Source organism: Lagenorhynchus albirostris, chromosome 19 (assembly GCF_949774975.1).
Source record: "Lagenorhynchus albirostris chromosome 19, mLagAlb1.1, whole genome shotgun sequence".
NCBI classification, from domain to species: domain Eukaryota; kingdom Metazoa; phylum Chordata; class Mammalia; order Artiodactyla; family Delphinidae; genus Lagenorhynchus; species Lagenorhynchus albirostris.
Window position 1 is genome coordinate 53,408,492 of NC_083113.1, and position 22,070 is coordinate 53,430,561.

The following is a 22,070-nucleotide window of genomic DNA, read 5'->3' on the forward strand; positions in this document are numbered from 1 at the left end:
GGGCCCCTCCACCTTCGCCTAGTCAATGGGTTCAGTTTATGTCCTTGTGGTGTTTAATGCCGGACCCTGGGGAGCACCCCTGCAACACTCCTGGAGCCTAGGTTTGCAGGAAGGTCCCATCTGACTGGCACATTTTCAGAGCTCTTGTGAGGGTCACAGAATGCCAAAGGCCATTGGGAGGAGACAAGGACTCAAACGGGCCCGCCAAGGACCAACCACCCCCAAATCGGAAGAGCAGAGGCAATGTGGGCGCTCACCCCGTCTCTCCTGCTGATGCCCTGCTGCTGTCTTGGGTGTGGGTTGTGGTGACAGGACACTGGCTGGGGCACTGAAGTGGGGTGGCATCAGCATGCTCCGTCCTCTCCTGTAAACCTGTGCAAAACAGGTCTTGTCTCAGCTCAGCATGCTCTGTGACATCGCCCATTCCCAGCTACCTCCCGCAAAGTGGGGTCAGTAGCATCGTGGACGGTTCTGTGAACCAGGCCACCCCTGTCCTGAGTGGCTCCAGGGGTCGGGGCTACTCCGAGTGTGCACTGAGGAGTGGTATCCTGGTAGCGACCCCACGTGGTCACACTTCTGCATATCCTCCTCCATTTAGCCTGTTCCACGTCCCTCATGCCACGATAGAGGTCGTTTTGGCCTCCACAGTTGTGGAGAAGATAGGGAGTTCCTGCTTCTCACCTCGCTGAGATGTGTGGCAGGGTCTGTGTGCCTGGGGGCGGGGCTTCAGGGTCATCCTGCAAACCTCTCTCACACATGGAACATATTCTTTGCAGCTCCCAGAGAGAGACAGGCACCTAATCTTGGAGAGGATGAGCCCAGGAGCTGAGGGGAGAGCTAGTCCCAAGCCGGTACCTGACTCCAGGCAGAAGCAGTACTCCAGGAGCCCCAGGGCGGCGGAAGCGTTGCAGAAGATGGCAAAGCTCGTCAGAACAGTGCCCTTCTCTGGGGCAGTGGTACAGGTGGGCAGTGGGAGCTGATCACGTAGGTGCCCTCCCTGTAGGCGTGCCGGGTCACTGCTGGGGAGAGGAAACGGAGGGTGCTTAGGGGGCTGTGTGAGGCGCACAAACTCCGCCATGGTTCACGATCTCCTGGGAGCTTGTTCAACATGCAGGTTCCCAGGCCCCTCTCCAGGGCCTCAGACCTCTCTGTAGATTCTGGGGTGGGGCCCAGAAATCTGCATATCTAACAACTCCCATGCCCACCCCCTCACCCCCTTGATGCAGGGCATTCCAGGGTCTCTGAGAAACTGGGCAGAGATAGAATCCCAGTCCTGCCATTTACTATCCATGTGACCGTGGCTTTCACCTTTTTAAGAATCAGTTTCTCATCTGTAAAATGGGGCTAATAATAATAGCTTCCTCCCAGGGCTTTAGTGAGGAGGGAGTATATCGGGAAACAAGACTTGATCAAGAGACCGAGTTAGGACAGGCCACAGCCAGGATCTGGAAACACGCAGAACTCCCCCCAAAACCATGGGCTCCCATAGCACCACGAAGAGCCCCCAGCTAAGCTGCGCCAATACCCCACACCACCTGTTATAATCACCTGGTTTTTCAAAAGGAGTGCACACCTGGAAGAGCTGGGCATAGAGAATTTTAATCAATTAAAATGAATTCCCTGGCCTACACTTAATTCAGAAGGTTTGGGGTGAACCCAGGAGTGTGCATTTTAAACTAGTACCCCAGGTTATCCTGGGCAGGTGGTCTATGGGCCACTTTGAGAAATACTGAATCAAAGGAATGCACCTGAAAAAGAATAATCACCCCATTATTTATCTTTTTGAGAGTCTACTTTTCCTGCTGCTCTGGGCTTGTCTTAAGTGAGAAGCACTGAATCGCCTGGCAGGACGTGCAGGCTGCACACCCCACTGCTTTTACCACTGGTGGTGTGTCATCCACCCTGCATCATACAGTTCAGAGGCGGGTGTTTCTGTTCTGCCGTTTGCATGAGAGGAAATTGAGACACAGAGACCTTGAATCCGATGCCCGAAGTCTTCCAGTTAGAAGGCGGCGGTGGTGGGATTCACACCAGAGCCTGTGTATGGCCCCCGCACTGCACTGATGTCCCCTGTTTCAGCGCTCCTGGGTTTGTCTTGCTCACTGTCTGCAGGAGACAGGATCTGTGACATGAGACTGAAGGAGGCCTTCCCACCTCTGACTCTGGTTCCGGTGGCCTGGCTGCTGGTCCTCAGGAAGGAGCTGTTCAGCAGCAGGGTGTCGCTCTGAAGGAGGATTAAAGAACGTGGCCAGAATCCTTGGAGTCTGCAGGCTGCTGGGAGGGGCTCGGCCTGAAAGAGAGCACAGCCCAGGGCCCCTGAGGCTGCAGCCAGCCTACAGGACTCAGCAGGGCAGTGGCTTCTGACCCTGGGAGGCCTTTCAGATTTGTCTCCAATGGATTGACGGCAGTATCACCTGCTTTCCTGAGGTCAGCCCAAATAGCTCATCTCCAGCCGCGTTAGAGTGTTTGTCCTTGTCCAGTTCCCTGGAAGCAGAGTCTGAGACAAGGATCTGTGTGCAGGGCATTTGTGAGGGAGGCTCTCAGGCAAAACCAGGAGGGCAGGGAGGGAAGCCGAATGGGGTGGAGAATGAAACAAGGCAAAGAAGTGGTTTCGGGAGGCATCCAGCTTCATTCAGCCTGATCCCATGGGGAGCTCTGGAGCATAAGCTGCACCACAGAAATTGTCTCACTCAGAGCCCGGGGGGCTAGGCTGTTAGACCCCACAGTTATTGGCCAGCAGCCGCCCCATCGCAGTTGGGGGATGCCTGCATCAGCCTGGTAAGGATGGGCTGGGCACCCACAGCATCTGCTGCGATGTTTCCCTATTGTTTCTGCTCCGCTGCATCCGTTCTGTCTTCTGACCAATGCTCCCCAGCCCCCGACTCCTACTCCTCGGGCTCTGAGTGGAGTTGACCAAACCCCAGCTCAGTCCTGGGCATGTGACTCAGGTCTGGTCAATCAAAGTGGGAAGACGTTTCTGTTTTTGAGAGGCTGCCAGTGTCCTCGCCTTCTCCAGCAGGGTGTCATCTAAATACCGGCTGAACACGGCTGCTGCAGACTTGTCCCCCACGGTGACCTTGAGCATAACGCCCCTGCTGGCATTCACTGGCCTGCAGTTCTCCTCACAGCTGAAAGGGAGACAGAGAACGGAGCAGGGATGCTCCCTCAGACGTTGTGGCCGCCCGCCTGGTCTTTTGTCCAGTTCTTCTCAAGTCCTTTGAGAAGGTAGGAAATGGCTTTGTCAAGTGAAAGATGGAATAAAAACAACTTCTGCCCCAACCAAAACCAGGTCACGAAGATGAAGCGATTCATTCCTGCCTGAATTCCCATTTCATTCACTGCACAAGAGAATGACACGGAAAGTACGTGAGGCTGAGAGAGGACCCTAGGCTCCAATCCCGCCCCTGCCACTTGTGAATGACTGCTTTGCACAAGCCACTTAACCTCCCTGAGCCTCAGTTTCCTCACCTGTAAAGTGAGGGGATAAGAGCAGTCAATTTCCATGATTCTTTCTAGTGCTGATAACGATCAGTGAATCCTGGGATTTTACAGCACACATGCCACATCCCGTTGTTATTAGCTTAGCCAGTGCTGACCACAACCCTGTGAGAATCCCCATATCACAGACGAGCAAACTGAGCTCAGAAAGTTGTGTGATTAGTCCCAGTGACACAGCTCCTGAGTGGGGGATGGAACATGGGCCCACACGTCTGGACCCGAGTCCTGGGCCTTCTGTGTAATGTCATATTCCCTCACAGGAGCCAGTGAGAGATCACTGACTCCTGCTGTGTCCAACCCATCCCCAGTCCTTTTAGTATGAGCTTTAAAATAGCTCTCGAATCTCCCCACTTCTGTCTTCACGTCTACCCTAGTGCAAGTGAGCCAGACATTCTCCATTTGCCCCTGCAGCCCACTTGCCATCAGCTCTGTGGCTCTGTGCGCCAGGGACTGATCTCCATAGACTGCATCACCGAGTCTCCACACCTGCCAATGGGCCCAGCCAATGGGGAGCATTGAGAGGAGAGAGGTTGGGATAGTTATTCACCACTTTCCCTGCTCCTTACCAAATGGACTGCAGTTGGCAGAGGCCGTGTTCCTCTGGCCAAGACCACAGCTCGTGCCGGGGGCACCTCTCCCGCAGCTGCAGCTCCCAAGGGGGTTCCAGAGATGCCATCCCCTTCTCTTACCCCTGCAGGCCTAAGAGGGACAATGGCTTCCTCCTGTTGTAGTCCTGCATTGTCATCCCTGGTTGATCCCCTTATCCCTGCCCTTGTCTGTAAATAGACTCTTTATCCAACTCCCCTCCGTTCCCAATTTCAGTGAGCCATCTGCTTCCTTCAGGGACCCAGCTGATGGCCGGGCCACCTTGAACTCTCACCTTGATTCCTGCAAGTGCCTAAGCAACCTCCCTGAGTCCTCTCTCGCAGCCTCCCGACCCCGCCCCAGCCGCTTCTCCACCCTGCTACCAGAGCGTTTGGAAGCAAAACGTGATCATGTTCCCAGCCTGCTTAAAAGTCTTGGGTGGCTTTCCAGAACTCTTAGGATAAAGGCCGAAGTCATGTGTCTGACATAACCCTCAAGGCCCTGCCGGAGCCAACCCTGCCTGCTCTTCCGCCATGCTCCAGCCACACCAGCCTCTTTCACTTCCAGATTATTGTATGCTCCCTCCATTTACTGTCTGTCCTGTCTCCCGCCCTCCCTTTTCCTGGCCAAGTTAATTCCTCTTCTGTCTTCACATCTCTGCTGAGGGCAGCCTTCCCTGACCCCGAGTCGGGGAAGTTGTCATAGAGGCGTGCTCTCTCCTTCCATTCATTTGTGTGAACCACTGCTGATCACCAAGTAACCCCAGTGAGAACTGAGACTGGGTCTGGTTTTACCCACCACTGTATGTCCTACCCCTTAGTCAGTGTAGCCAGAGCTGTTGGCCAAACGGCAGCCCTGCAGGAGTTTGCTCTGGTGCTCCCACCTGACTCGCGGCCTGAGTTCCAGGGGGTCAGACACACAGAGGCACTGCTTCTCCAGGTTCTCCAGCTCCCGGCCTCTCCAGACTGCCAGGCGCAGGGTAACAGCAGAGTCAGGCGTTGGCAGGTGGGATGGTGGCACTACCAACTCCCTCTGGTCTGTGCGGCGCAGCTGCCTCTCAACACAGTCGCTCCACTGAGCCCAGCAGTGCCCTGAGAGAGAGAGAGGTAGGCCAACACTGTGATCCACCCAGGCACCTTGAACTTGACACATGTGGCTACCTTCTGGTTTGGGGTTTTTAGAAGAAATGGGTCACGGATAAGAAAATTGGTTCCAAATAGAGATTCTTTTTTTTTTAGTTTCAGGTTGAAGGAATGGTGCCACAGAAGAATGTTTCTGGGGAAATGACCCCCGCTTCACCCAGACTCTGAGCAAACCTGCAGGATGTGTTGGCTTGTTTTGCATCAGTGACTTGCACTGGTGAGCAGGCCAGCACAGAGCAGGAGAGGCTCCCAGAGGATATACAGCCCCGCCTGGGAGAAGGCGCCTTCTTGTCCCTGGTGTAAGTGATTGTCTACAGCTGTTTGTCTCTGTGCGGTACATTGGGGACCTGGGAGGCTGTATCTCTATCTGGGACGCTGCATGTCATCTCGTGCTTTGTACCAACTCAGTAAGTCTCTGTGTCCTTTGCCCTTCAACTCTGTTGATTAATGGGTATCCACTACCCCAACTACCCCTGATGTGTAGTCATTCACAGGATATGCCTGGGGTCAGGTCATCAGCTCAATCACCTAAAGCCTATATTTGTATCCTCTATTAATTCAGATAACAAGAACTAACATGCTGAAGGATGTCCTGAGCACTTACCGATTAATATCAAAAGACTTCAAATGTTACATGACTTTTGACCCAGTTATTCCATTTCTGGGAACTTGTTTATGAAAGTAACCACAGCCACAAGTAAAGATTGAACCGTAAGGATGTTCATTACAGCGTTGTTTATAAGGGCAAATCATTTGAAACAACCTCAGTGTCCAAAAAGAGGGCACTGGTAAATAAATGATCATGCAGCAACTTGACAGTCTATTATGCAGTTATTATGAAAATCAAGATGGAGAAGAAGATACCAAGACATGAAAATATGTGGGATACAATGTTCAATGAAAAAAAAGGGTAACAAAAACAATATGTACAGTGTGAACGGCATTCATTTTATTTCTAGAAGAGTGTGCATAGCTAGGATATATCCGTATAAAAAGGAGAACAACCATTTCTTAAAAATAAGTACTGGTGCTACCATCTTGGTTTGTCAGAAAAGGCCTCATCACTTCCTCCTTCTAAACTATCTTCTCAGTGGCATACCAAGAGCGTGGAGGTTAAAAGAGGGGTTCAGTCCAAGAGGGGAGGAGTATTTTACCACTAATGTTGTTTGTGGTGACAATAAAAAAGCAGGCTGGGTTTAACTGGGTTTAACTGTTGTTCCTAAATTCTCTACAGATAGTGCCTCTCCTGGTTGCCTGCATTCAGGGCCACCCCCATCGTGGTTTGCCACTGCTTCCACCCACCTCCCATTTCTATGGAATTCACAATCTCTGGCACATACAAGGCACACAAAACGTCAAGCGTGAGTAATCCTGGTGTGAAGGTTAAGAAAAAGAGCAGCAAAAGCTGACCGCTGTCCATCACTCCGTGGTGAGATAGGACGGTTCAGAGTTCTAAGGTCACCTACCACATGCCCACTGGAAGCGAAAGTCCTTGTTACTATCTGGCCAGCCCAGAGTCACTGTCGTGAAAGGATCCAAGTACTGACCGGGTTCCATGCACAGCTCCACATCCCCTCTATCTCTCTGCAGAAAAAGCAGCTGGCTGGTGAGACGCCCTCCACAGCTGGCATCCCACCCTGCGCCCCAGAGCAGTCTGTGCCAGGGGTGGCCACAGTGTGAGGCATGGAGTGGAGGCAGACCTGTCTGATCCCCCTAGCCTGCAGGGGATGGATCACTGGGTAAGTGACTAGGCCGAGTGCGGGCTGGGTGCCAAGGGTTCATCATGCGTTCAGCTGCATTAACAGAGCCTGCTCTGGGCCAGGCCCAGTGCTTGAGGCCTGGAGATAGAGGAATAGAGAGCCAGCCCCCGCCCTTATACCTAGTCTGACAGACAAGGAACCCAACAATTAAAATGCAGAGTGCTAACTGCTGCAGTAGAGAGGGCTCAGGGGATCGTGATAATAGATGAGGGAGGAAGTAGGTTGAGGACGGCTGTTCCCCCTAAGGTTTGACAGTGTCTGACTCCTGGGGCTGCTGTGGATCAGATGAGAAAAACGAGTGACGCGCTTCCTCTTGTGTCTGGAGCAGAGGACAGCGCGGAGCTATTACCTCTACACAGCAGACAGCTGGTGTCAGGGCAAGCTTCCCAGAGGACAGGACCCCAGGGCTATGGAGCCGGGGAAGGAGGAGGAGTGAGGGCGAGCTGGGGCAACGATGGAGAGCACGTGAATTCAAGGAAAGGGGTTGGCAGGCATGTGGTGTGTTCCAGGATCAGTTCTGGTTAGACCTGTTAAACAGCTCAGGCCCAGAGGGCTTGTCCTGGGAATAACAGGAGGCTGTGGCAGAACTCAGTCCCCAGGGGTCTCTCTGGTTTGAGAATAAAGCTCAACCCCCTTGCCTTGGCACCTGAGGCCCCATGTGATTTGGCCTCTGTCCGTCTCTATAATCTCCTACATCCTCCCCACCTCCAACAGCAGGCCTCAGGGCCTTCTCATCTACATACCTAGACAGCTCTTGTTCTGCTTCCAGGATGGCTGACTGTCCTATCTTCAGGTCCCCACTTAAATGTTACCTCTCAAGAGCCCGTGTCTGATCACATTTGCTAGTCCACCCTCCGTTAGTTGCTGTCACTGCACTGTATTGGTTCTAGCTAGATGCATCACAGTTCTTAATTATATGCTAACTTGTGAGTTAGTCTCACCCACTAAGCTTTCTGAAGGCAGGGACCACATCTGTTTATTCACCATTGTTTCCCCAGCCCCTAATACCAATCCTTGAACATTGTAGAGGCACAATAAGTCTTGTTATTGAATAAATGCATGCATGAGCAATGTCAACAGCAAGGAGTCAAAGACTTAGTCTTGCTATAAATACCAAAAGACCTGGGCCTTTTTTCTCATATAAGCATTAAAAGCCATGAATTTCCATCCGAGCACTGCCTTAGCTGTATCCCATAAATTTGGATAGGTTGTGTTGTCATTATCACTTAAAATATTTTAAAATATCCTTGTGATTTTTTCCTTTGACCCATTGATCTTTTTTCTTTAAGAAGTGTGCTGTTTAATTTCCAAGATGTCTGAGAGATATCTACGTATCCTAGATAACTTATTATTGATTTATAACATGCTGCTGTTGTGGTTAGAGGACGTGCTTCATTTGATTTCAATCCCTCTGGGTTTCTTTTTAAACAGAAGAAGCCTCAGTGATTGCTAGTGCTCTGCTGTTAGCACCAAAAAGCCCAAATTCAAAACTAAAACAGAGTACTTAGACATCTTTTTCTTGTGAGGTTAAGTGTTTTTAAAAAAATGCTCACATTCTTTTCCTGAGCCTTTGTTCCAGGTGGTTCTTGGAGACTGAAAGGAGCTATGAACACAGTGGGGTTGGGTGTCAGACGTTGGTGGTGTTTATAAGGTCACCAAAGGGCAGAGTCAGAGGGTACGCTGAGGATGCCCTGGGAGTATCTGCCTGTCTTTGGAAATGGTTTAGGGACACGCAGAGAATATTCAGGTTGTAGGAAATGGGTCAAAAGCAAAACCGTCATGTTCACCACTGGGCTATAGACACCTCTTTGGCAGGTAAGAAAGAGGCGGGCAGCTGCCAATGGCAGGTAGAACAAGATTAAGGTCAGACTTGCAGCTGTTCGCCATTAATGTTTACCTGCCAGTTGAAGGGTGAGGGTGGGGAGCCCTCATCTCATATGCTATTTTCTGTGGTGCAAATGCTCCCATACAGGCAGATTTCAGGATACCAAGGTGACCTCACTGAATGCATAGTGGGAGAGATGGGCACAACCAGCTCTGGCAGGCTGGTAGGAGCTGGACTCAGCACGCCATGGTGTGTTTCTGGATCCATTCATTGGCGTCTTAATGGCTGTGCGAACCTCGGCAGGTTAGTTACTCTTTCTGAGTCTTAGGTGCCTCATCCGTAAAGAAGGCTGAAGGCAGCCCTTATTTCTCAAAGCTCCAGGAGGACTGAATGCTGTGCTGTATATATTAGTGCTCTGTCATCTATTCATCTGTAAAGAATATTAGTGTGTCAAGTTAAAAAAAATGGAAAAGGTACTCTCAGCTGATATGCTCTGAAGATATTGAAATGTGAGTTTGATTAATATCTAATTAAAGTGTAGTGATTAAGTTAAGCACTTAGGGTTGGTCATTCCATGTGATTCGCTAGGCCCTGGTGACTTGGATGTTTTAAGACCAGGGTATTACTGATCTTTAAAGAATTCCCTCTCAGTGAATTCTTATTCTCACAATGATAAGTTTGAAGGTCTGTAAAATCATACAAAACAAAGCTAAAATGCCAGACACAGAGATCTTTCTTAACCATAAGAAGGAAGATGGTCCAATAACCCTGAATGAAGAAATCCAGAGAAATTGTCGCTACCCTGATCCTGCCATGAATTAGCTGAGTGACTTTTGCAAAGTCAATTAACCTCCCTGGACCTCAAATTCCATACGTGGAAACTCCTAGGAGGACTGTGGACAGTAAGTAGAACGGACATCTCATATTTTCTTCCCCCGTCCAGGCATCCACGCCCTCTTCTTTTGATAATGGCACTGACAGATGATATTTTCCCTGGGGAACCATCCCTCCCCACCCTCAGTCCTTTGGGTGAATCTGATCCTACGTCATGTTCCGGGGTGGACGTGTGATCCTGGTCTGCCCTGAGTACCACTCCCCTCTGGTCTCAGCAACAGGTCTAGGAGGGACCATGAACCAAGCTTAGACAAGTGAGAGGCAGCCTCAGGACTTGTTCTGAAAATATCAACATGGAGATGCTCTTTCTCCTCTGGGGTTAAGGACTGAAGCCTGCAGCCATCTTGCTACGACCTGGGAAGAGGGAGTCGGACTGAAGCCAACATAGAACAAAGAGATGGAGAGAGGCAGATTTCCGAAGACATTGCGTGGCTGGATCCTGCTGTGCCTAAACCCTGGACTTTTATTTTCTGAGTTGATGAAATTTCCTTTGGCTTGAGCCATTTTGAACTGCTTTTCTTTCTCTTGCTACTTAAAAGTCCAGGCAAACACAGTCAAGGTGAATTTTAAGACAGTGACATCTACTATTGGCTGCCTACCAACAGCCAATACCCTGCTCTTCCTCTTGGCTGTCAGAATCCATCTTCTCCCACAGAGCCTAAAAATGCTGGATTCCCAGCATCCCTTACAGCTGGGCACCTGACCCAACTTTGGCCAATGGCATCTAAAGGGAAGATTGCTGGGGACTAGTGGGAAAGATTTTTTTTCCCTAATATAAAGAGATGCACAGGGGGACATGGGTTTCTGCTGCTGCTGGATAATGCTGGGTTGACTGGTGATGTCTGGAACTGCGGCAGCCATCTTGATTGCATGAGACACAAGCCTAAGGACCAAGCGAAAGCTCTGAGGATGGCAGAGCAGAATGACAGACTGAGCCTGGGTCCTCGCTGGTGACACTGAGCCACTGAACCAACCTGGGAACTAACTTCTTAGTTATGTAAGATAATAAGACTTGAACTTAAAGCCACTTATGTTGGGCTTTCTATTATTTGAAGCCTAAAGCAGTGTAACTAATAAAAATTCGAATGTTTTAGAATTCTGTATCAATGGTTGGATGTTCTGTTGCTTACATTATTGCCTATTTAGAGTAACCAGAGAATTCTTAATATCTGTGAAACAAAATAAGCATTCAAAGCTCTGTTTTGAGGGCCCCCTCACTAGATTCCCGAGGAAGTGCAATGCCCTAAACTCCTGGTCACAAGTTTTATACCCCCTTGCAGAAAATTCTTACCTGTGACAGTGATGCTTCCAATTTTCAAACTCAAGTCTGAGAAGGCGTTCCTCACCAGCACAGTGACCAGAAAGGTGCCTGCAATGCAAAGGGTGGAGAATTATGGGCATTGTAATAAATTGTTTAACTTGATCTGAGACAGTTCTCCCAGCCTGTGCTTCTCCAGTCCTCTGATGGCAGTATCTGACTCTTTCATCATCAAAGAATTTAATGTATCCCTGATGTATGCCAGGCATGGTGCAAGGCTCTGGGGACACAGAGATGAATGAAACATGGTCCTTGTCCTCAAGGCCTTATGGTCTAGTAGGCATGTGGGACACTCCAGTGTGGGAATCGGCATGGAAGGCAGTGTGGGCATGGGGTTGGGGGTCTGCTTCTACCTTGGGGGAGAAAGAAATGGTTAATGAGGTGGGGCAGGGGCTAGAGCTGAAGTTCAGAGGATGAGCAGGTGCTCATTTGCCAGATGAGAGAGGAGATTCCAGCAGAAGGAGGCCAATTACACGGTTTTAAAAGGGTCGAGAGAGTGGGGAGGGGAGAGGAGCATTTGTCAGAAGACTTGGAGAGAGCCGCTGCTACATGAGTATCCCCGCCCCCCTGCCTCCCTCATGGGGAAGAGGTGGTGGGTGCTACCTTCTTCTCTTCTCAAGCCTGGAGAGAAGGTCTTCAGAGAGGGCCCTTGGTGAGCTGGGTATGTGTTCTTTGAGGCTGGGAACCCCCATGGACAGGTTCCTTACTCATGCCCTTGGAATGATCTATGACGGGTGGAGGAGAGGGAAGGGGAGAGAGGAAAGGCAGCATTTCTGCATTTGGGAAATGACTACAGTCGGCTGGAAGCAGCCAAGGACTGGGTGAGAATTTTCTAAGGGCCAGATGTTAGCCTTGGCGGGGGGGAGGCGGTGGAGAGGGTAGAGAGAACGAGGAGAACAGAGAAAGGGACCCTGCTGGTGACAGGAGAGCCCTGGACTGAGTGAATTCTTATTCTCGGTAGTTGTAGTTGTCTGTTCTCAGTTGTAGGTGTCTGACATCTGTAGTTGTCAGTTGTCTATGAGCCTCAAGGGCCCATAGAAGCTCCTGCGAGAGGCGGCTGCAAACGTCTGCTGGGCGGTGAGAGCAAGGCCAGCGCCACCAAGTGAGCACCTTCCTGTCCTGCCTGGTTCCCTGTCCTTCCCCCCTCACTCCCTTCATCCCTGGAGGTGTCCAGTCTGTTTTTCTCATGGGGAGGAGAAGACTGCTTATCATCTAAGAGAGAGCCCCGAAGTCACAGGGTGTATGGAGATTTTATCTCTTATCTCCTACCAAGTAGCTTTTATAGGAGACAAAAATTAATTTGCATTTGAATTACAGCCTCTTTATTATATTTGCCATTGTCGTTCCATTTCATTTCCAGATTCTTCCTGTTCCAAACTGTACCTTTGGTACCTGGCGAAATTGCGATATTTCTCTTCTTGACTCTGTCGTTCCTTCTGCCATCTCTTTTGCCACATCCCTTGCTGAGGGCATGGTAGCCCATACCTGCACATCATTACCCCCTTTCTCACACACCTCTGAGGTCCAGGGTAGCGGACCTGGGTGGGCTGGAGACTCTGCCACCTTCATCACTTTCCTGCCTGCTGACCTCACCACACTGCCCTCAGAGACACTCTGTTCTTTCCAGATTAAATGCACGTTAGCTGTGGCCTCCTGCCCTGGCTGGGGCCAGCCGGTCTGCTGCCCTATCTCTATTCCAGGCAGCCTCCTGATACCTCCTCTCTTGTCCCTCTCTCTCCCACCCTTTAGTTTTTACCCATCTCTCCCCCGCAGGGCGTGGACTGCAGTTTCCCGAAACACATTCTCCTCTAGAAATGATGGAAGAAATCCAAGTACTCCCGCTCTCTTCCAGTGGTTCTCAGTGGGGGTTTTGCTCCCCAGGGCACAGTTGGCAATGTCTGGAGACTTGGGGGCTGGGGCTACTGGCACCCAGTGGGTCGAGGCCAGGGATGCTGCTAAACATCCTACAGTGGACAGGACGGTCCCCACAACAAAGAATTATCTGGTCCCAAATGTCAGAAGTGCCAAAGTTGAGAATCCCTGTGACTATAAGTTCTATAACTGCAAGTAATATCTGTCTCTTCCTTATTTTGTGACCCAGGCTGGATGCTGTGAACCATCTTTTTGTCTGGGACACACTGAAAAACTGGCTGGCAGAACCCTGGACACCAAGTCAGGAAGGGAAGAGGAGGGAGGTTTGGAAGGGGAGCCACAAACTCCAAGTACCTTCAAGAGGAGCTGCCACGTGGTAAGTCCCAAATGGCCCCCCAAGGCTCTCTTTCTCATGGGAGAAGGTTGCATTGAGTCCTGCCACCTCAAAGTTCAGCCTCTCCGGGATACCGTGAGCCGCCGAGACATTGACCAGTAGGTCCTGTCCAAGCTCCAAGTTGCCAGAGCCCAGGAGGCCTGCAGGCCTGACAGGGGCTCCACGAAGTGGATGGTGATGTTTCTGGAGGGGGCAGAGGTGGTGGTCTTGCTGGTGGCTCAGATCTCCAAGTGGTGCATCCCTGGGCCCATCTGTTGCTGGACTGCTCCATCCAGGGTCACACTGTAGGGGAGCGGGCCCCTCTGCGTGGTGAACTCAGCCAGGGTTGTGTTACCTGACAGCACAGTGTAAGTCACCCCTGTTCCTAGGTGGAGTAAGACACATTTAAGAATGTCAGTCATGCAGTAGATTATACTGAGGTAGTTCAGACTCCAGTTGTAAAGTCAGATTCCACATATAGACATAGATATGGATATAAAGACATATGTAAGGATATATCCTCCCCACCCAAATATTAAAACGGATTATCTCTGAGTATTGGGTTCATGAGTGATTTTTCTTTCAGGGCCCTCTCTGCTCACCTGCATATTCTAATTATTTTATTTATTTTATTTTATTTATTTGGCTGCGTGGGGTCTTAATTGCAGCACACAGGATCTTCGTTGCCACGTGCGGGTTCTTAGTGGCAGCATGCAGGATCTAGTTCCCTGATGAGGGATCAAACCTGGGCCCCCTGCATTGGGAGCTCGGAGTCTTAACCACTGGACACCAGGGAAGTCCCTCTAATTATTTATACTATGCACATGTTACCGTAAACTTAAAAGTTTGTAGTAAAAACCTCAGAACATTTTGTTGATAGAGATATCCTTATGGCGAGGAAGGCTCAAAAGGTAGCATCTCTTAAGGGTGTGGCTGGTTTTTATGCATGAGAATTAGCCTCCAGTCTTGTCTTAAGTCGAAGCAGTGAAGCCCTTTCCATCTCCATGACTAACTGCCTGAAACCCTGCCCAACGAGAGAACTCAGCCTGTTCACATTAAGATGGGGCTCCCTTACAGACTGGGGCTGGTTATGCTAACTGGATGCTAAATATTGTGGTTGACTCTTAAAAAATATGATTTAAACCACTAAATTAAGATTCTTTCCAATAGAAACCAAGCTAGTGTATTTCTTGTTTGAGTGATGCTACTGTTGCTGCTGATGGTGTTGATGTAAGCCCTCTGAGAACAGGAACCCTGACTTTCATGTTTATTGCTGCCTCCCCCCATACCTGACAAAGAGTAGTCACTCAATTATATTTGTAGAATGAAAAAAGATTATCTTAAGTTTTTCCAGGTGCACCTAGCAAGCTATCTTCAGCCAACAAGCACACCAGAACAGAAAGGAGCCCCAAGCACTGTGTTTAAAGTCCCGTTATAGATCCATGAAGTTACTGCTCTGAGTGAGGCTCTGGGTGGTATGAGGTTGGACTGAGACATGTCCTCACCTCCACAGCTCTGTGCCACTCAGTTTGTATCAACAGGTCTCTGTCCAGATCTCAGACTGGACCTGTGCCTTGAGGAAAGATACTGCCTTCGGTGAGGATGGGAGAGTCTATTGACAGAAGGGGTGATATTCAAAGTATTTAACAACTGAAACTGCGTGGGCACCAGCTAAGTAGAATGATGTTCTGATAAATCAGAATGGACACTGTGACCAATCCGAATGGATACTGTGACCAATCCGAATGGATGCTGTGACCAATTAGAATGGACGTTGTGACCAATGAGAAATATTGCTATGACCAATCAGAATAGATGCCATGACAGATCAGAATGGATACCTTGACTGATCAAAATGGACATGATGGCCAATCAGAATGGCCTCTGTGACCAATCAGAAGAGAAACTGTGAGCAATTAGCACGGACACCAGCCATAACAGCTGCTGTAGTTGATCAGCTGTAGTTATCAGCCCTAACTGGGGGCAATGTGATTGTGTCAAGCTGGTCGATGCTGGCTGTGCTGAGATTCACATTCCCCCAACAGGGAATGGCTTGGAAGTCCAAGTCTTGTGATGGGACTAGGGGCATGCAAATGGTCTTCAGAAGGATGGTTGCTCTCACTAGCTTACTAGCCTTGTGACTTTGGCCAAATTTCTCAACCTTCCTTCCATTTCTTCCTCCGTAAAATGTATTGGGTGGGCTACTATATAAGCACTTAGACCAGTTCCTGGTATACACTAGGTACTAAATAAATGAGTGGCTAAGACACTAACTCCATAAGTGTTTGCTGTTAGTATTTATTGAAGCCTGGGAGCTGGATGGATAGATTGGGGGCAAATCAAGGCTGCCTTGACCTTGACCATTTCTGCAGACGCACCTCCATCAAGCTCCACCTGAATCCACAGAGGGTCCCTGAAGACTGCCCAGGAGAGAGGGCTGGTTCCTGATGTGGACAGGCCAGAACACCCAGTCACACAGAGCCTCTCCATCTTGTCTCACATCGTCAGTTGCTTCTGAGCTATCACGTTCCACTCGCTGGTTGTACACTCGACAAACACAGTGAATTCCCCAGGGGCTGTGAACTGGTGGAAAACGCTGCTGGACAAACTGCCAACAACGGTCAGAAACATTACCAGTGTTGGGCTCACACACACGCGCATTCACACGTGTGCTTGCGTGCACTCCCACCATACATCTCCCCCGCTCTGCAAAGATAAAAAACAATGAAGAAAAAGATGGTCCACAACCAAGCCACGCTCTCTGTGTTTGTGAAGGTTACACTGAGACTCCTGGAGCAGGTGAGAAATGGAAGAAATAGCTCTGACTAATTAGGGAGTGGAATACTTGGCTGCAAGTCCGTTGTCTGCCATTTTCTCCCTCTGTGGCTCATAGACACCCCCTCTCTGGGCCTGCTTGCTTCATCTGTAAAATACTATGCCCCAGCCTACCTTTCTGAGCCTTGTTTTCCCCATTTGTAAAATGGGATGAGTCCAAGCATATCAAAATTGTGAGTATGTTTTGCTTCTCATTTTCCCAAGGGGACTAATTTAAAATCTCTCAAATGGCCCCAAAAGATTCATGTGATCTCCTCTCCTGTCCTCCTCCTCAGCTCCTGCCACACTCCCCTTCTGTAACTATACTGGTAGCTCAGACCTCTTTCCAGTTCATAGAACATGTCACTTCTTCCCCACCCCAAGGCCCAGAAGTGCTCTTTACAGGGAAGCCTCTTGCCCATCCCTTTGCTCATATGCTTGCTCTTCCTTCAGTTCTCAGCTTAAACATCACCTCCTCAGGGGCGTCTTCTTAGATTCTTTTATAACTGCCATAGCTTTGCTGCTTCTCCTAGGTGACACTCACCCCTTTTGTGCTCGCTTATTCACTGTCGTGCTTCCCTGTGGAGCTGTCAGTGCAGACAGTGTCTGTCTGGTTCTCCCTTTATACCTGGCATCTAGCACAGAGCCTAGCACATAGTGAGGGCTTGAGAAATAGTTTACAAATGGATACAGTTGTGATAAAGCTTGGAGAACAGTAACCTGATTCTTGGTGCCGGCCAAGATGGAGTTAGCCCACTATAGCCTATTTCTTCCATTAATTACAACTAAAAACCTGGGCAGAACACAAAAAGAAACTACCCAAGGACTCTGAAAAGTAAAAAACAGTAGGCAGATTGCGGGTGAAAGTCAAAACTTTAAGAATCATCCATAAAGACGGGAGTTTCCTGTTTTCTTTCTGGGTTTTTTGTGTGTGTGTGTGTGGGGGGGGTTTGTTTGTTTGTTTAATCTCCTTTATCTCTTGACTTTGTCCCGAGGGTAGTCTGGGTCATGGTACTGCACAGTGAGTAAAGAAAACAAAAACCCCGAGAGAAACACCCTCTGTTTAGCCAGAGGACCAGAAAAAGGGCCCCAGTGAGTCTGAGACTACAGAGGAAATACCCACTTTTGTTTTGTGTTAGTCTTTTTTTCCCTCTCCTGTACCTACCCCAGGCTGTCCTCTCTCTTGGAGCCTCACTGACTGTGTGGGGTGATGCAGACCCCAAAATCCCTAAGAGAAAACTGATCTTTCTATCCAGAGGATCCATGGAAAGGGGCCTGTGGGAGCTGGAGATTGTGGGGAAAGTCCTGAAAAGGAGAGATGCAGAGAAGATGATTCCCTAATTCTGTGTATGGCCCAGCATGAATCATGAGTTCACCCAGAAACTGCACATGTGCAGAACAGACCCAAAGAAATATAGCAAAGGCCTCTTGGACTAAAGTACAACATAAACCAGCACCCCGAGTGGCACATGAATGGAACAGACCCTGACGGTTTTGGAAACTGAACTGGAATGGGAACCACTGCTCACAGAAGGCAAGTCAGAATGTGTGGTCTGAACCTAACTGGGTTGGTTGCCTGCTAAAACAAAACAAACAGACAAGAAAAAATTAACATTTTCCAGAGTATTCTTAAAAGGACCCAGAGTGTCAGAACCTACTACCTAAAATGTTCAGAATATAATCCAGAATTGCCTGATACACAAAGAACCAGGAAGATGTGGCCAAATTTCAAGGGAAGCATAATCAGTAGATGTCAGCCCTGAGGTGACTCAGATATTAAAATGTCAAAGACTTTAACCCAACTATTATAACTATGCTCCATGAAGTAAAAGGAAACTCACTTGAAATGAATGGAAAGCTAGACATTCTCAGCAGAGAAACCGAAACTATTAACAAGAGCCAAGTGGAAATTTTAGAAATGAATAACACAATGTCTGAAATAAAAGATTCATTCGTTGGATGCAATAGCAGAATTGAGATGGCAGAGGGAAAAGTCAGTGAGCTTGAAGACAGAGCAAGAGAAATTATCCAATCTAAAGAACATAGAGAAAAAAATATTAAAAATTTAAAAAATGAGCAGAATGTCAGCAATCTGTGTAACAATATCTAAAGGTAAAACATTTGTGTTATTGGAGCACCAGAGAGAAGAAAGAGGTTGCTGTAGAAAAATATATGTGAAGAAATAATGGCTGAAAACTTTCCAGATTCGACAAAGCACGTAAATTTAAAGATTCAAGAAGTTCTATGAAACCCCAAATGTAAAAAACAAACAAACAAACAAAAACAAACAAAAAAAAACCTTAAAGAAAACCTTGCCCACACATATAGTGAAGTGCTGAAAATTGAAGATAAAAAAAATCTTGAGATCAGTCTGAAAAAATAGTGATACACTACATGTAGAGAAAACAGTGATTTGAATGACTGTAGATTTCTTTGGAAACTGGAGGTCAGAGACAGTGAAAGACATCTTCAAAGTGCTGAAAGAAAAGAGCTGTCAACACATAATTCTATAGCCAGCAAAAATATCTTCCAGGAATTAAATCAAAATAAAGACATTCTCAGGAATGAAGAAATTCTGTAAGAGACTTTGTTGCTGCAAAATCTACTTTAAAAGAAATGCTTGGGCTTCCCCAGTGGCTCGGTGGTTAAGAATCTGCCTGCCAGTGCAGTTCGAGCCCTGGTCCAGGAAGATCCCACATGCCGTGGAGCAACTAAGCCCATGTGACACAACTACTGAGCCTGTGCTCTAGAGCCCATGAGGCACAACTACTGAGCCCGTGTGCCACAACTACTGAAGCTCATGTGCCTAGAGCCCGTGCTCCACAACAAGAGAAGCCACCGCAATGATGAAGCCCGTGCACTGCAACGAACAGTAGCCCCTGCTCGCCACAACTAGAGAAAGCCCGTGCGTGGCTACGAAGACCCAACACAGCCATAAATAAATAAACAAATTTATTTTTTAAAAAAATGAAAAAGGCAATTTGAAGGAAGTTTTTCCAGCTGAAGGGAAATGATATCAGAGGGAAACTCGAAACTTCAGGAATGAAGGGAGAGTGCAAGAAAAGGTAAATATCTTGGTAAATGTAGCCTATTTTTCTCCTCTTAAGTTCTTTAATATATGTATGACTGTTGAAAGGGCTTTTCAATGTATGTAAACATCCTACAGCTGACAATTATAACATAAAAGATGGCAGGCAAAGGAAACTATATGCTGGTAAGGCCATAACATTTTACCTGAAGTGGAAAATATTAACTCTAAGTAGACTGTGAAAGGTTAGATATGTATGTTGTAATCCCCAAGGAAACTATTTAAAAAGTAATACAAAGAAAAATAACCCAAAAAGCCAATAGGTAAGCTAAAATGGAATGCTGAAAATATTCAACTAATCCAAAAGAGGGGAAGAAAGGAGAGGAACGGGGGAAAATAAACAGAGGGTGCAAACAGAACACAAATAACAAAATAGTAGACCTAAATCTAACTATGTCAATAATTACATTAATTGTAAGCAGTCTAAACATACCAATTATTATGCCAGATGAGATTTTTAAAAACCAAGACTCAACTGTATGCTGTCTATAAGATGCCCACTTTAAATATGACAATATAGATAGGTTAAAAGTAAAAGGATGGTTGTATAGCACAGGGGACTCTACTCAGTGCTCTGTGGTGACCTAAATGGGAAGGAAATACAAAAAAGAGGGGATATATGTATACGTATAGCTGATTCACTTTGCTATACAGTAGAAACTAATACAACATTGTAAAACAACTATACTCCAATAAAAATTTTTAAAAAATAATCACTTTGAGAAAACAGTTAACAACAAAAAAGTAAAAGGATGGAAGAAAGATGTAACAGCAAACACTAATCAAAAGAATGTTGGAGTGGCCATTATTAATATCAAACCATGTAGATTTCAGAACAAGGAAACTAACTGTAGAAATGTGAAGATGGCCTTGAATCCTACCTGTTTTTCAGCAATCTGTCTGGAAGAAGCAATTTATTCCATTCTCTAAACTCTGGTGCCAACTGAAATTGCCCAGGACTAAAAAGCAGAGAAATGGATTTTTCTTGATTTGTCACCCAGTGATCTTACCCAAGAGCAAAGAGTGCAAAGTGGTTTAGTAACTGCTGCCAACAAAGAGAAACTGTGCTTGGAGTACAAAGCAATGGAGACAACAACTTAAATTTGATGATCCTATGACCCAGGAATTCCACTCCTGGGTATAAACCCAACAGAAATGTGTACATATGTGCATGAAAAGACATGTACTAGAATGTTCACAGTTGCACAAGTTGTAATAGTACAAATGGGAAACCACCCCAATGCGTATCAACACTAGAATGGATAAGTTGAGGAATATTCATACAACATAATGTTATACGGCAGTGAGAAAAAAGAAATCACAGTTATACACAGCAATATGCATAAATCTCAAAAACATACTGAGCAGAAGTAAGACAAGAGAAAATATACTTTATGATTCTATTTATAAAAATTTCAAACACAGGTCACAGTAGTCGATGATGTTAGAAATCAGTATCCTTGTGGGGCGGCGGCCCGTGGAGGATTTCTGGGTACTGGGTCATGTTTTGTTTCTTGATCTAGGTGCTGGTTACATGGATGTGTTTATTGTCTAAAAATTAATTGAACTGTATCTTTTTGTGCAATTTTCTATACATATCTTATGCCTCAATAAAAAGTTGAAAAATTAGTTCAAAGTTCCATCACTTACTGGTTTGTATACACTGCTTTGATACTTGACGTGAATATGATACAATTTAATGAGAGGTCCCCCAGACTTAGCTCTGTCCAGAGGTGACTCAAAATAAAGACCCAAGAATTATGGCAATACCCAGATCTGTCAGTAGGTGGCGCTGAATTACCCAACGCTGGACTTGGACAAATTTCACTTTATTCAAATTGTGTCTTTAGGCACATAATATAATTTCAGAAATGTAGAAAGTTTCCCACGACAAACAGAGAACCAAAACAGCTTGGCATGCAAATGAACACAAGACATGGGGAGTGCAAGGCTAGAAGGAGCTTTTAAAGGAGAAATCCTTTGACTTCTTACGCTGTTTCTATTTGAGATTGAATCCTATCCATTAGCTCATGTGATTTATCTAGGATGGAGACGGAGTCCGATTTGAAAAATTCACCTGTTAGCCTAATGAGGAGTTAAGCAAAAGTAGGAGTCCGTACAAACACATTTTAAAAAAGCATAGTGATGTTTGCACGAAGTATGTGACTTCTGTATACTTAAAATTCATGCCATTTTTCACACTGTAAACTGAGTTCTGAGGCTGCTAGTGCTGATAAGAAAGCATCAGAAATATATCTCCCAATGTTAATAAAAATGATAGCAGAAGGTGAGTGGGTAGTTTCAAGGTCTAACAGATCTTTAAAGTAGACAAAATTGGGTTATCGGGTTGGAGTGATGGTGGAGGGTATCACCATTTATTTCTTTCGAAAGAGAAAAGAAAATGCAGTAGCTTTCACTTACAGCAAATGCCCAGAGGGTTTGCAAATGTAAAGCATTGTTTATTGCTGTTTCTCTTAGATTATGAAAACATTTAATCACACAGAGAATTCCAGAGAGTAATATGATAAACACCCTTGGACTCACCATCCAGAGTGGACAAGTATTTGCCTTTTGTCCCATTTGCTCCAGTTTTTAACTACATTTGTATATTACTGAAATGTCCTTGTGTAACTAAAGAACTCAGCAGGGCTACAGTCAGTCAATTTTGACTTATGCCAAATGCAATTTGTGTAAAATTTGGGGGCTGAAAGACTATGTAACTTAGCATTTCTTGTGTTTTTTTTTTAATTTATTTATTTTTGGCTATGTTAGATCTTCGTTTCTGTGCGAGGGCTTTCTCTAGTTGCAGCATGCGGGGGCCACTCTTCATCGCAGTGCGCGGGCCTCTCACTGTCGCGGCCTCTCTTGTTGCGGAGCACAGGCTCCAGACGCGCAGGCTCA

At 47.1% G+C, this 22,070-nt stretch overlaps 1 protein-coding gene across 1 annotated transcript in view; it reads right to left on the reverse strand.

Annotated features, from left to right (window-relative positions):
* The window catches only part of LOC132509181 (polycystin-1-like protein 2), an 81,941-nt gene that overhangs the window by 44,524 nt on the left and 15,347 nt on the right, over positions 1–22,070 (reverse strand). Inside the window, 12 exon segments of the mRNA XM_060129819.1 lie at positions 258–328; positions 856–972; positions 975–1,019; positions 2,155–2,290; positions 3,008–3,128; positions 4,967–5,174; positions 6,692–6,809; positions 8,539–8,588; positions 10,996–11,073; positions 13,249–13,419; positions 13,422–13,652; positions 15,646–15,875. Coding sequence (XP_059985802.1) covers positions 258–328; positions 856–972; positions 975–1,019; positions 2,155–2,290; positions 3,008–3,128; positions 4,967–5,174; positions 6,692–6,809; positions 8,539–8,588; positions 10,996–11,073; positions 13,249–13,419; positions 13,422–13,652; positions 15,646–15,875 — 1,576 coding nt within the window.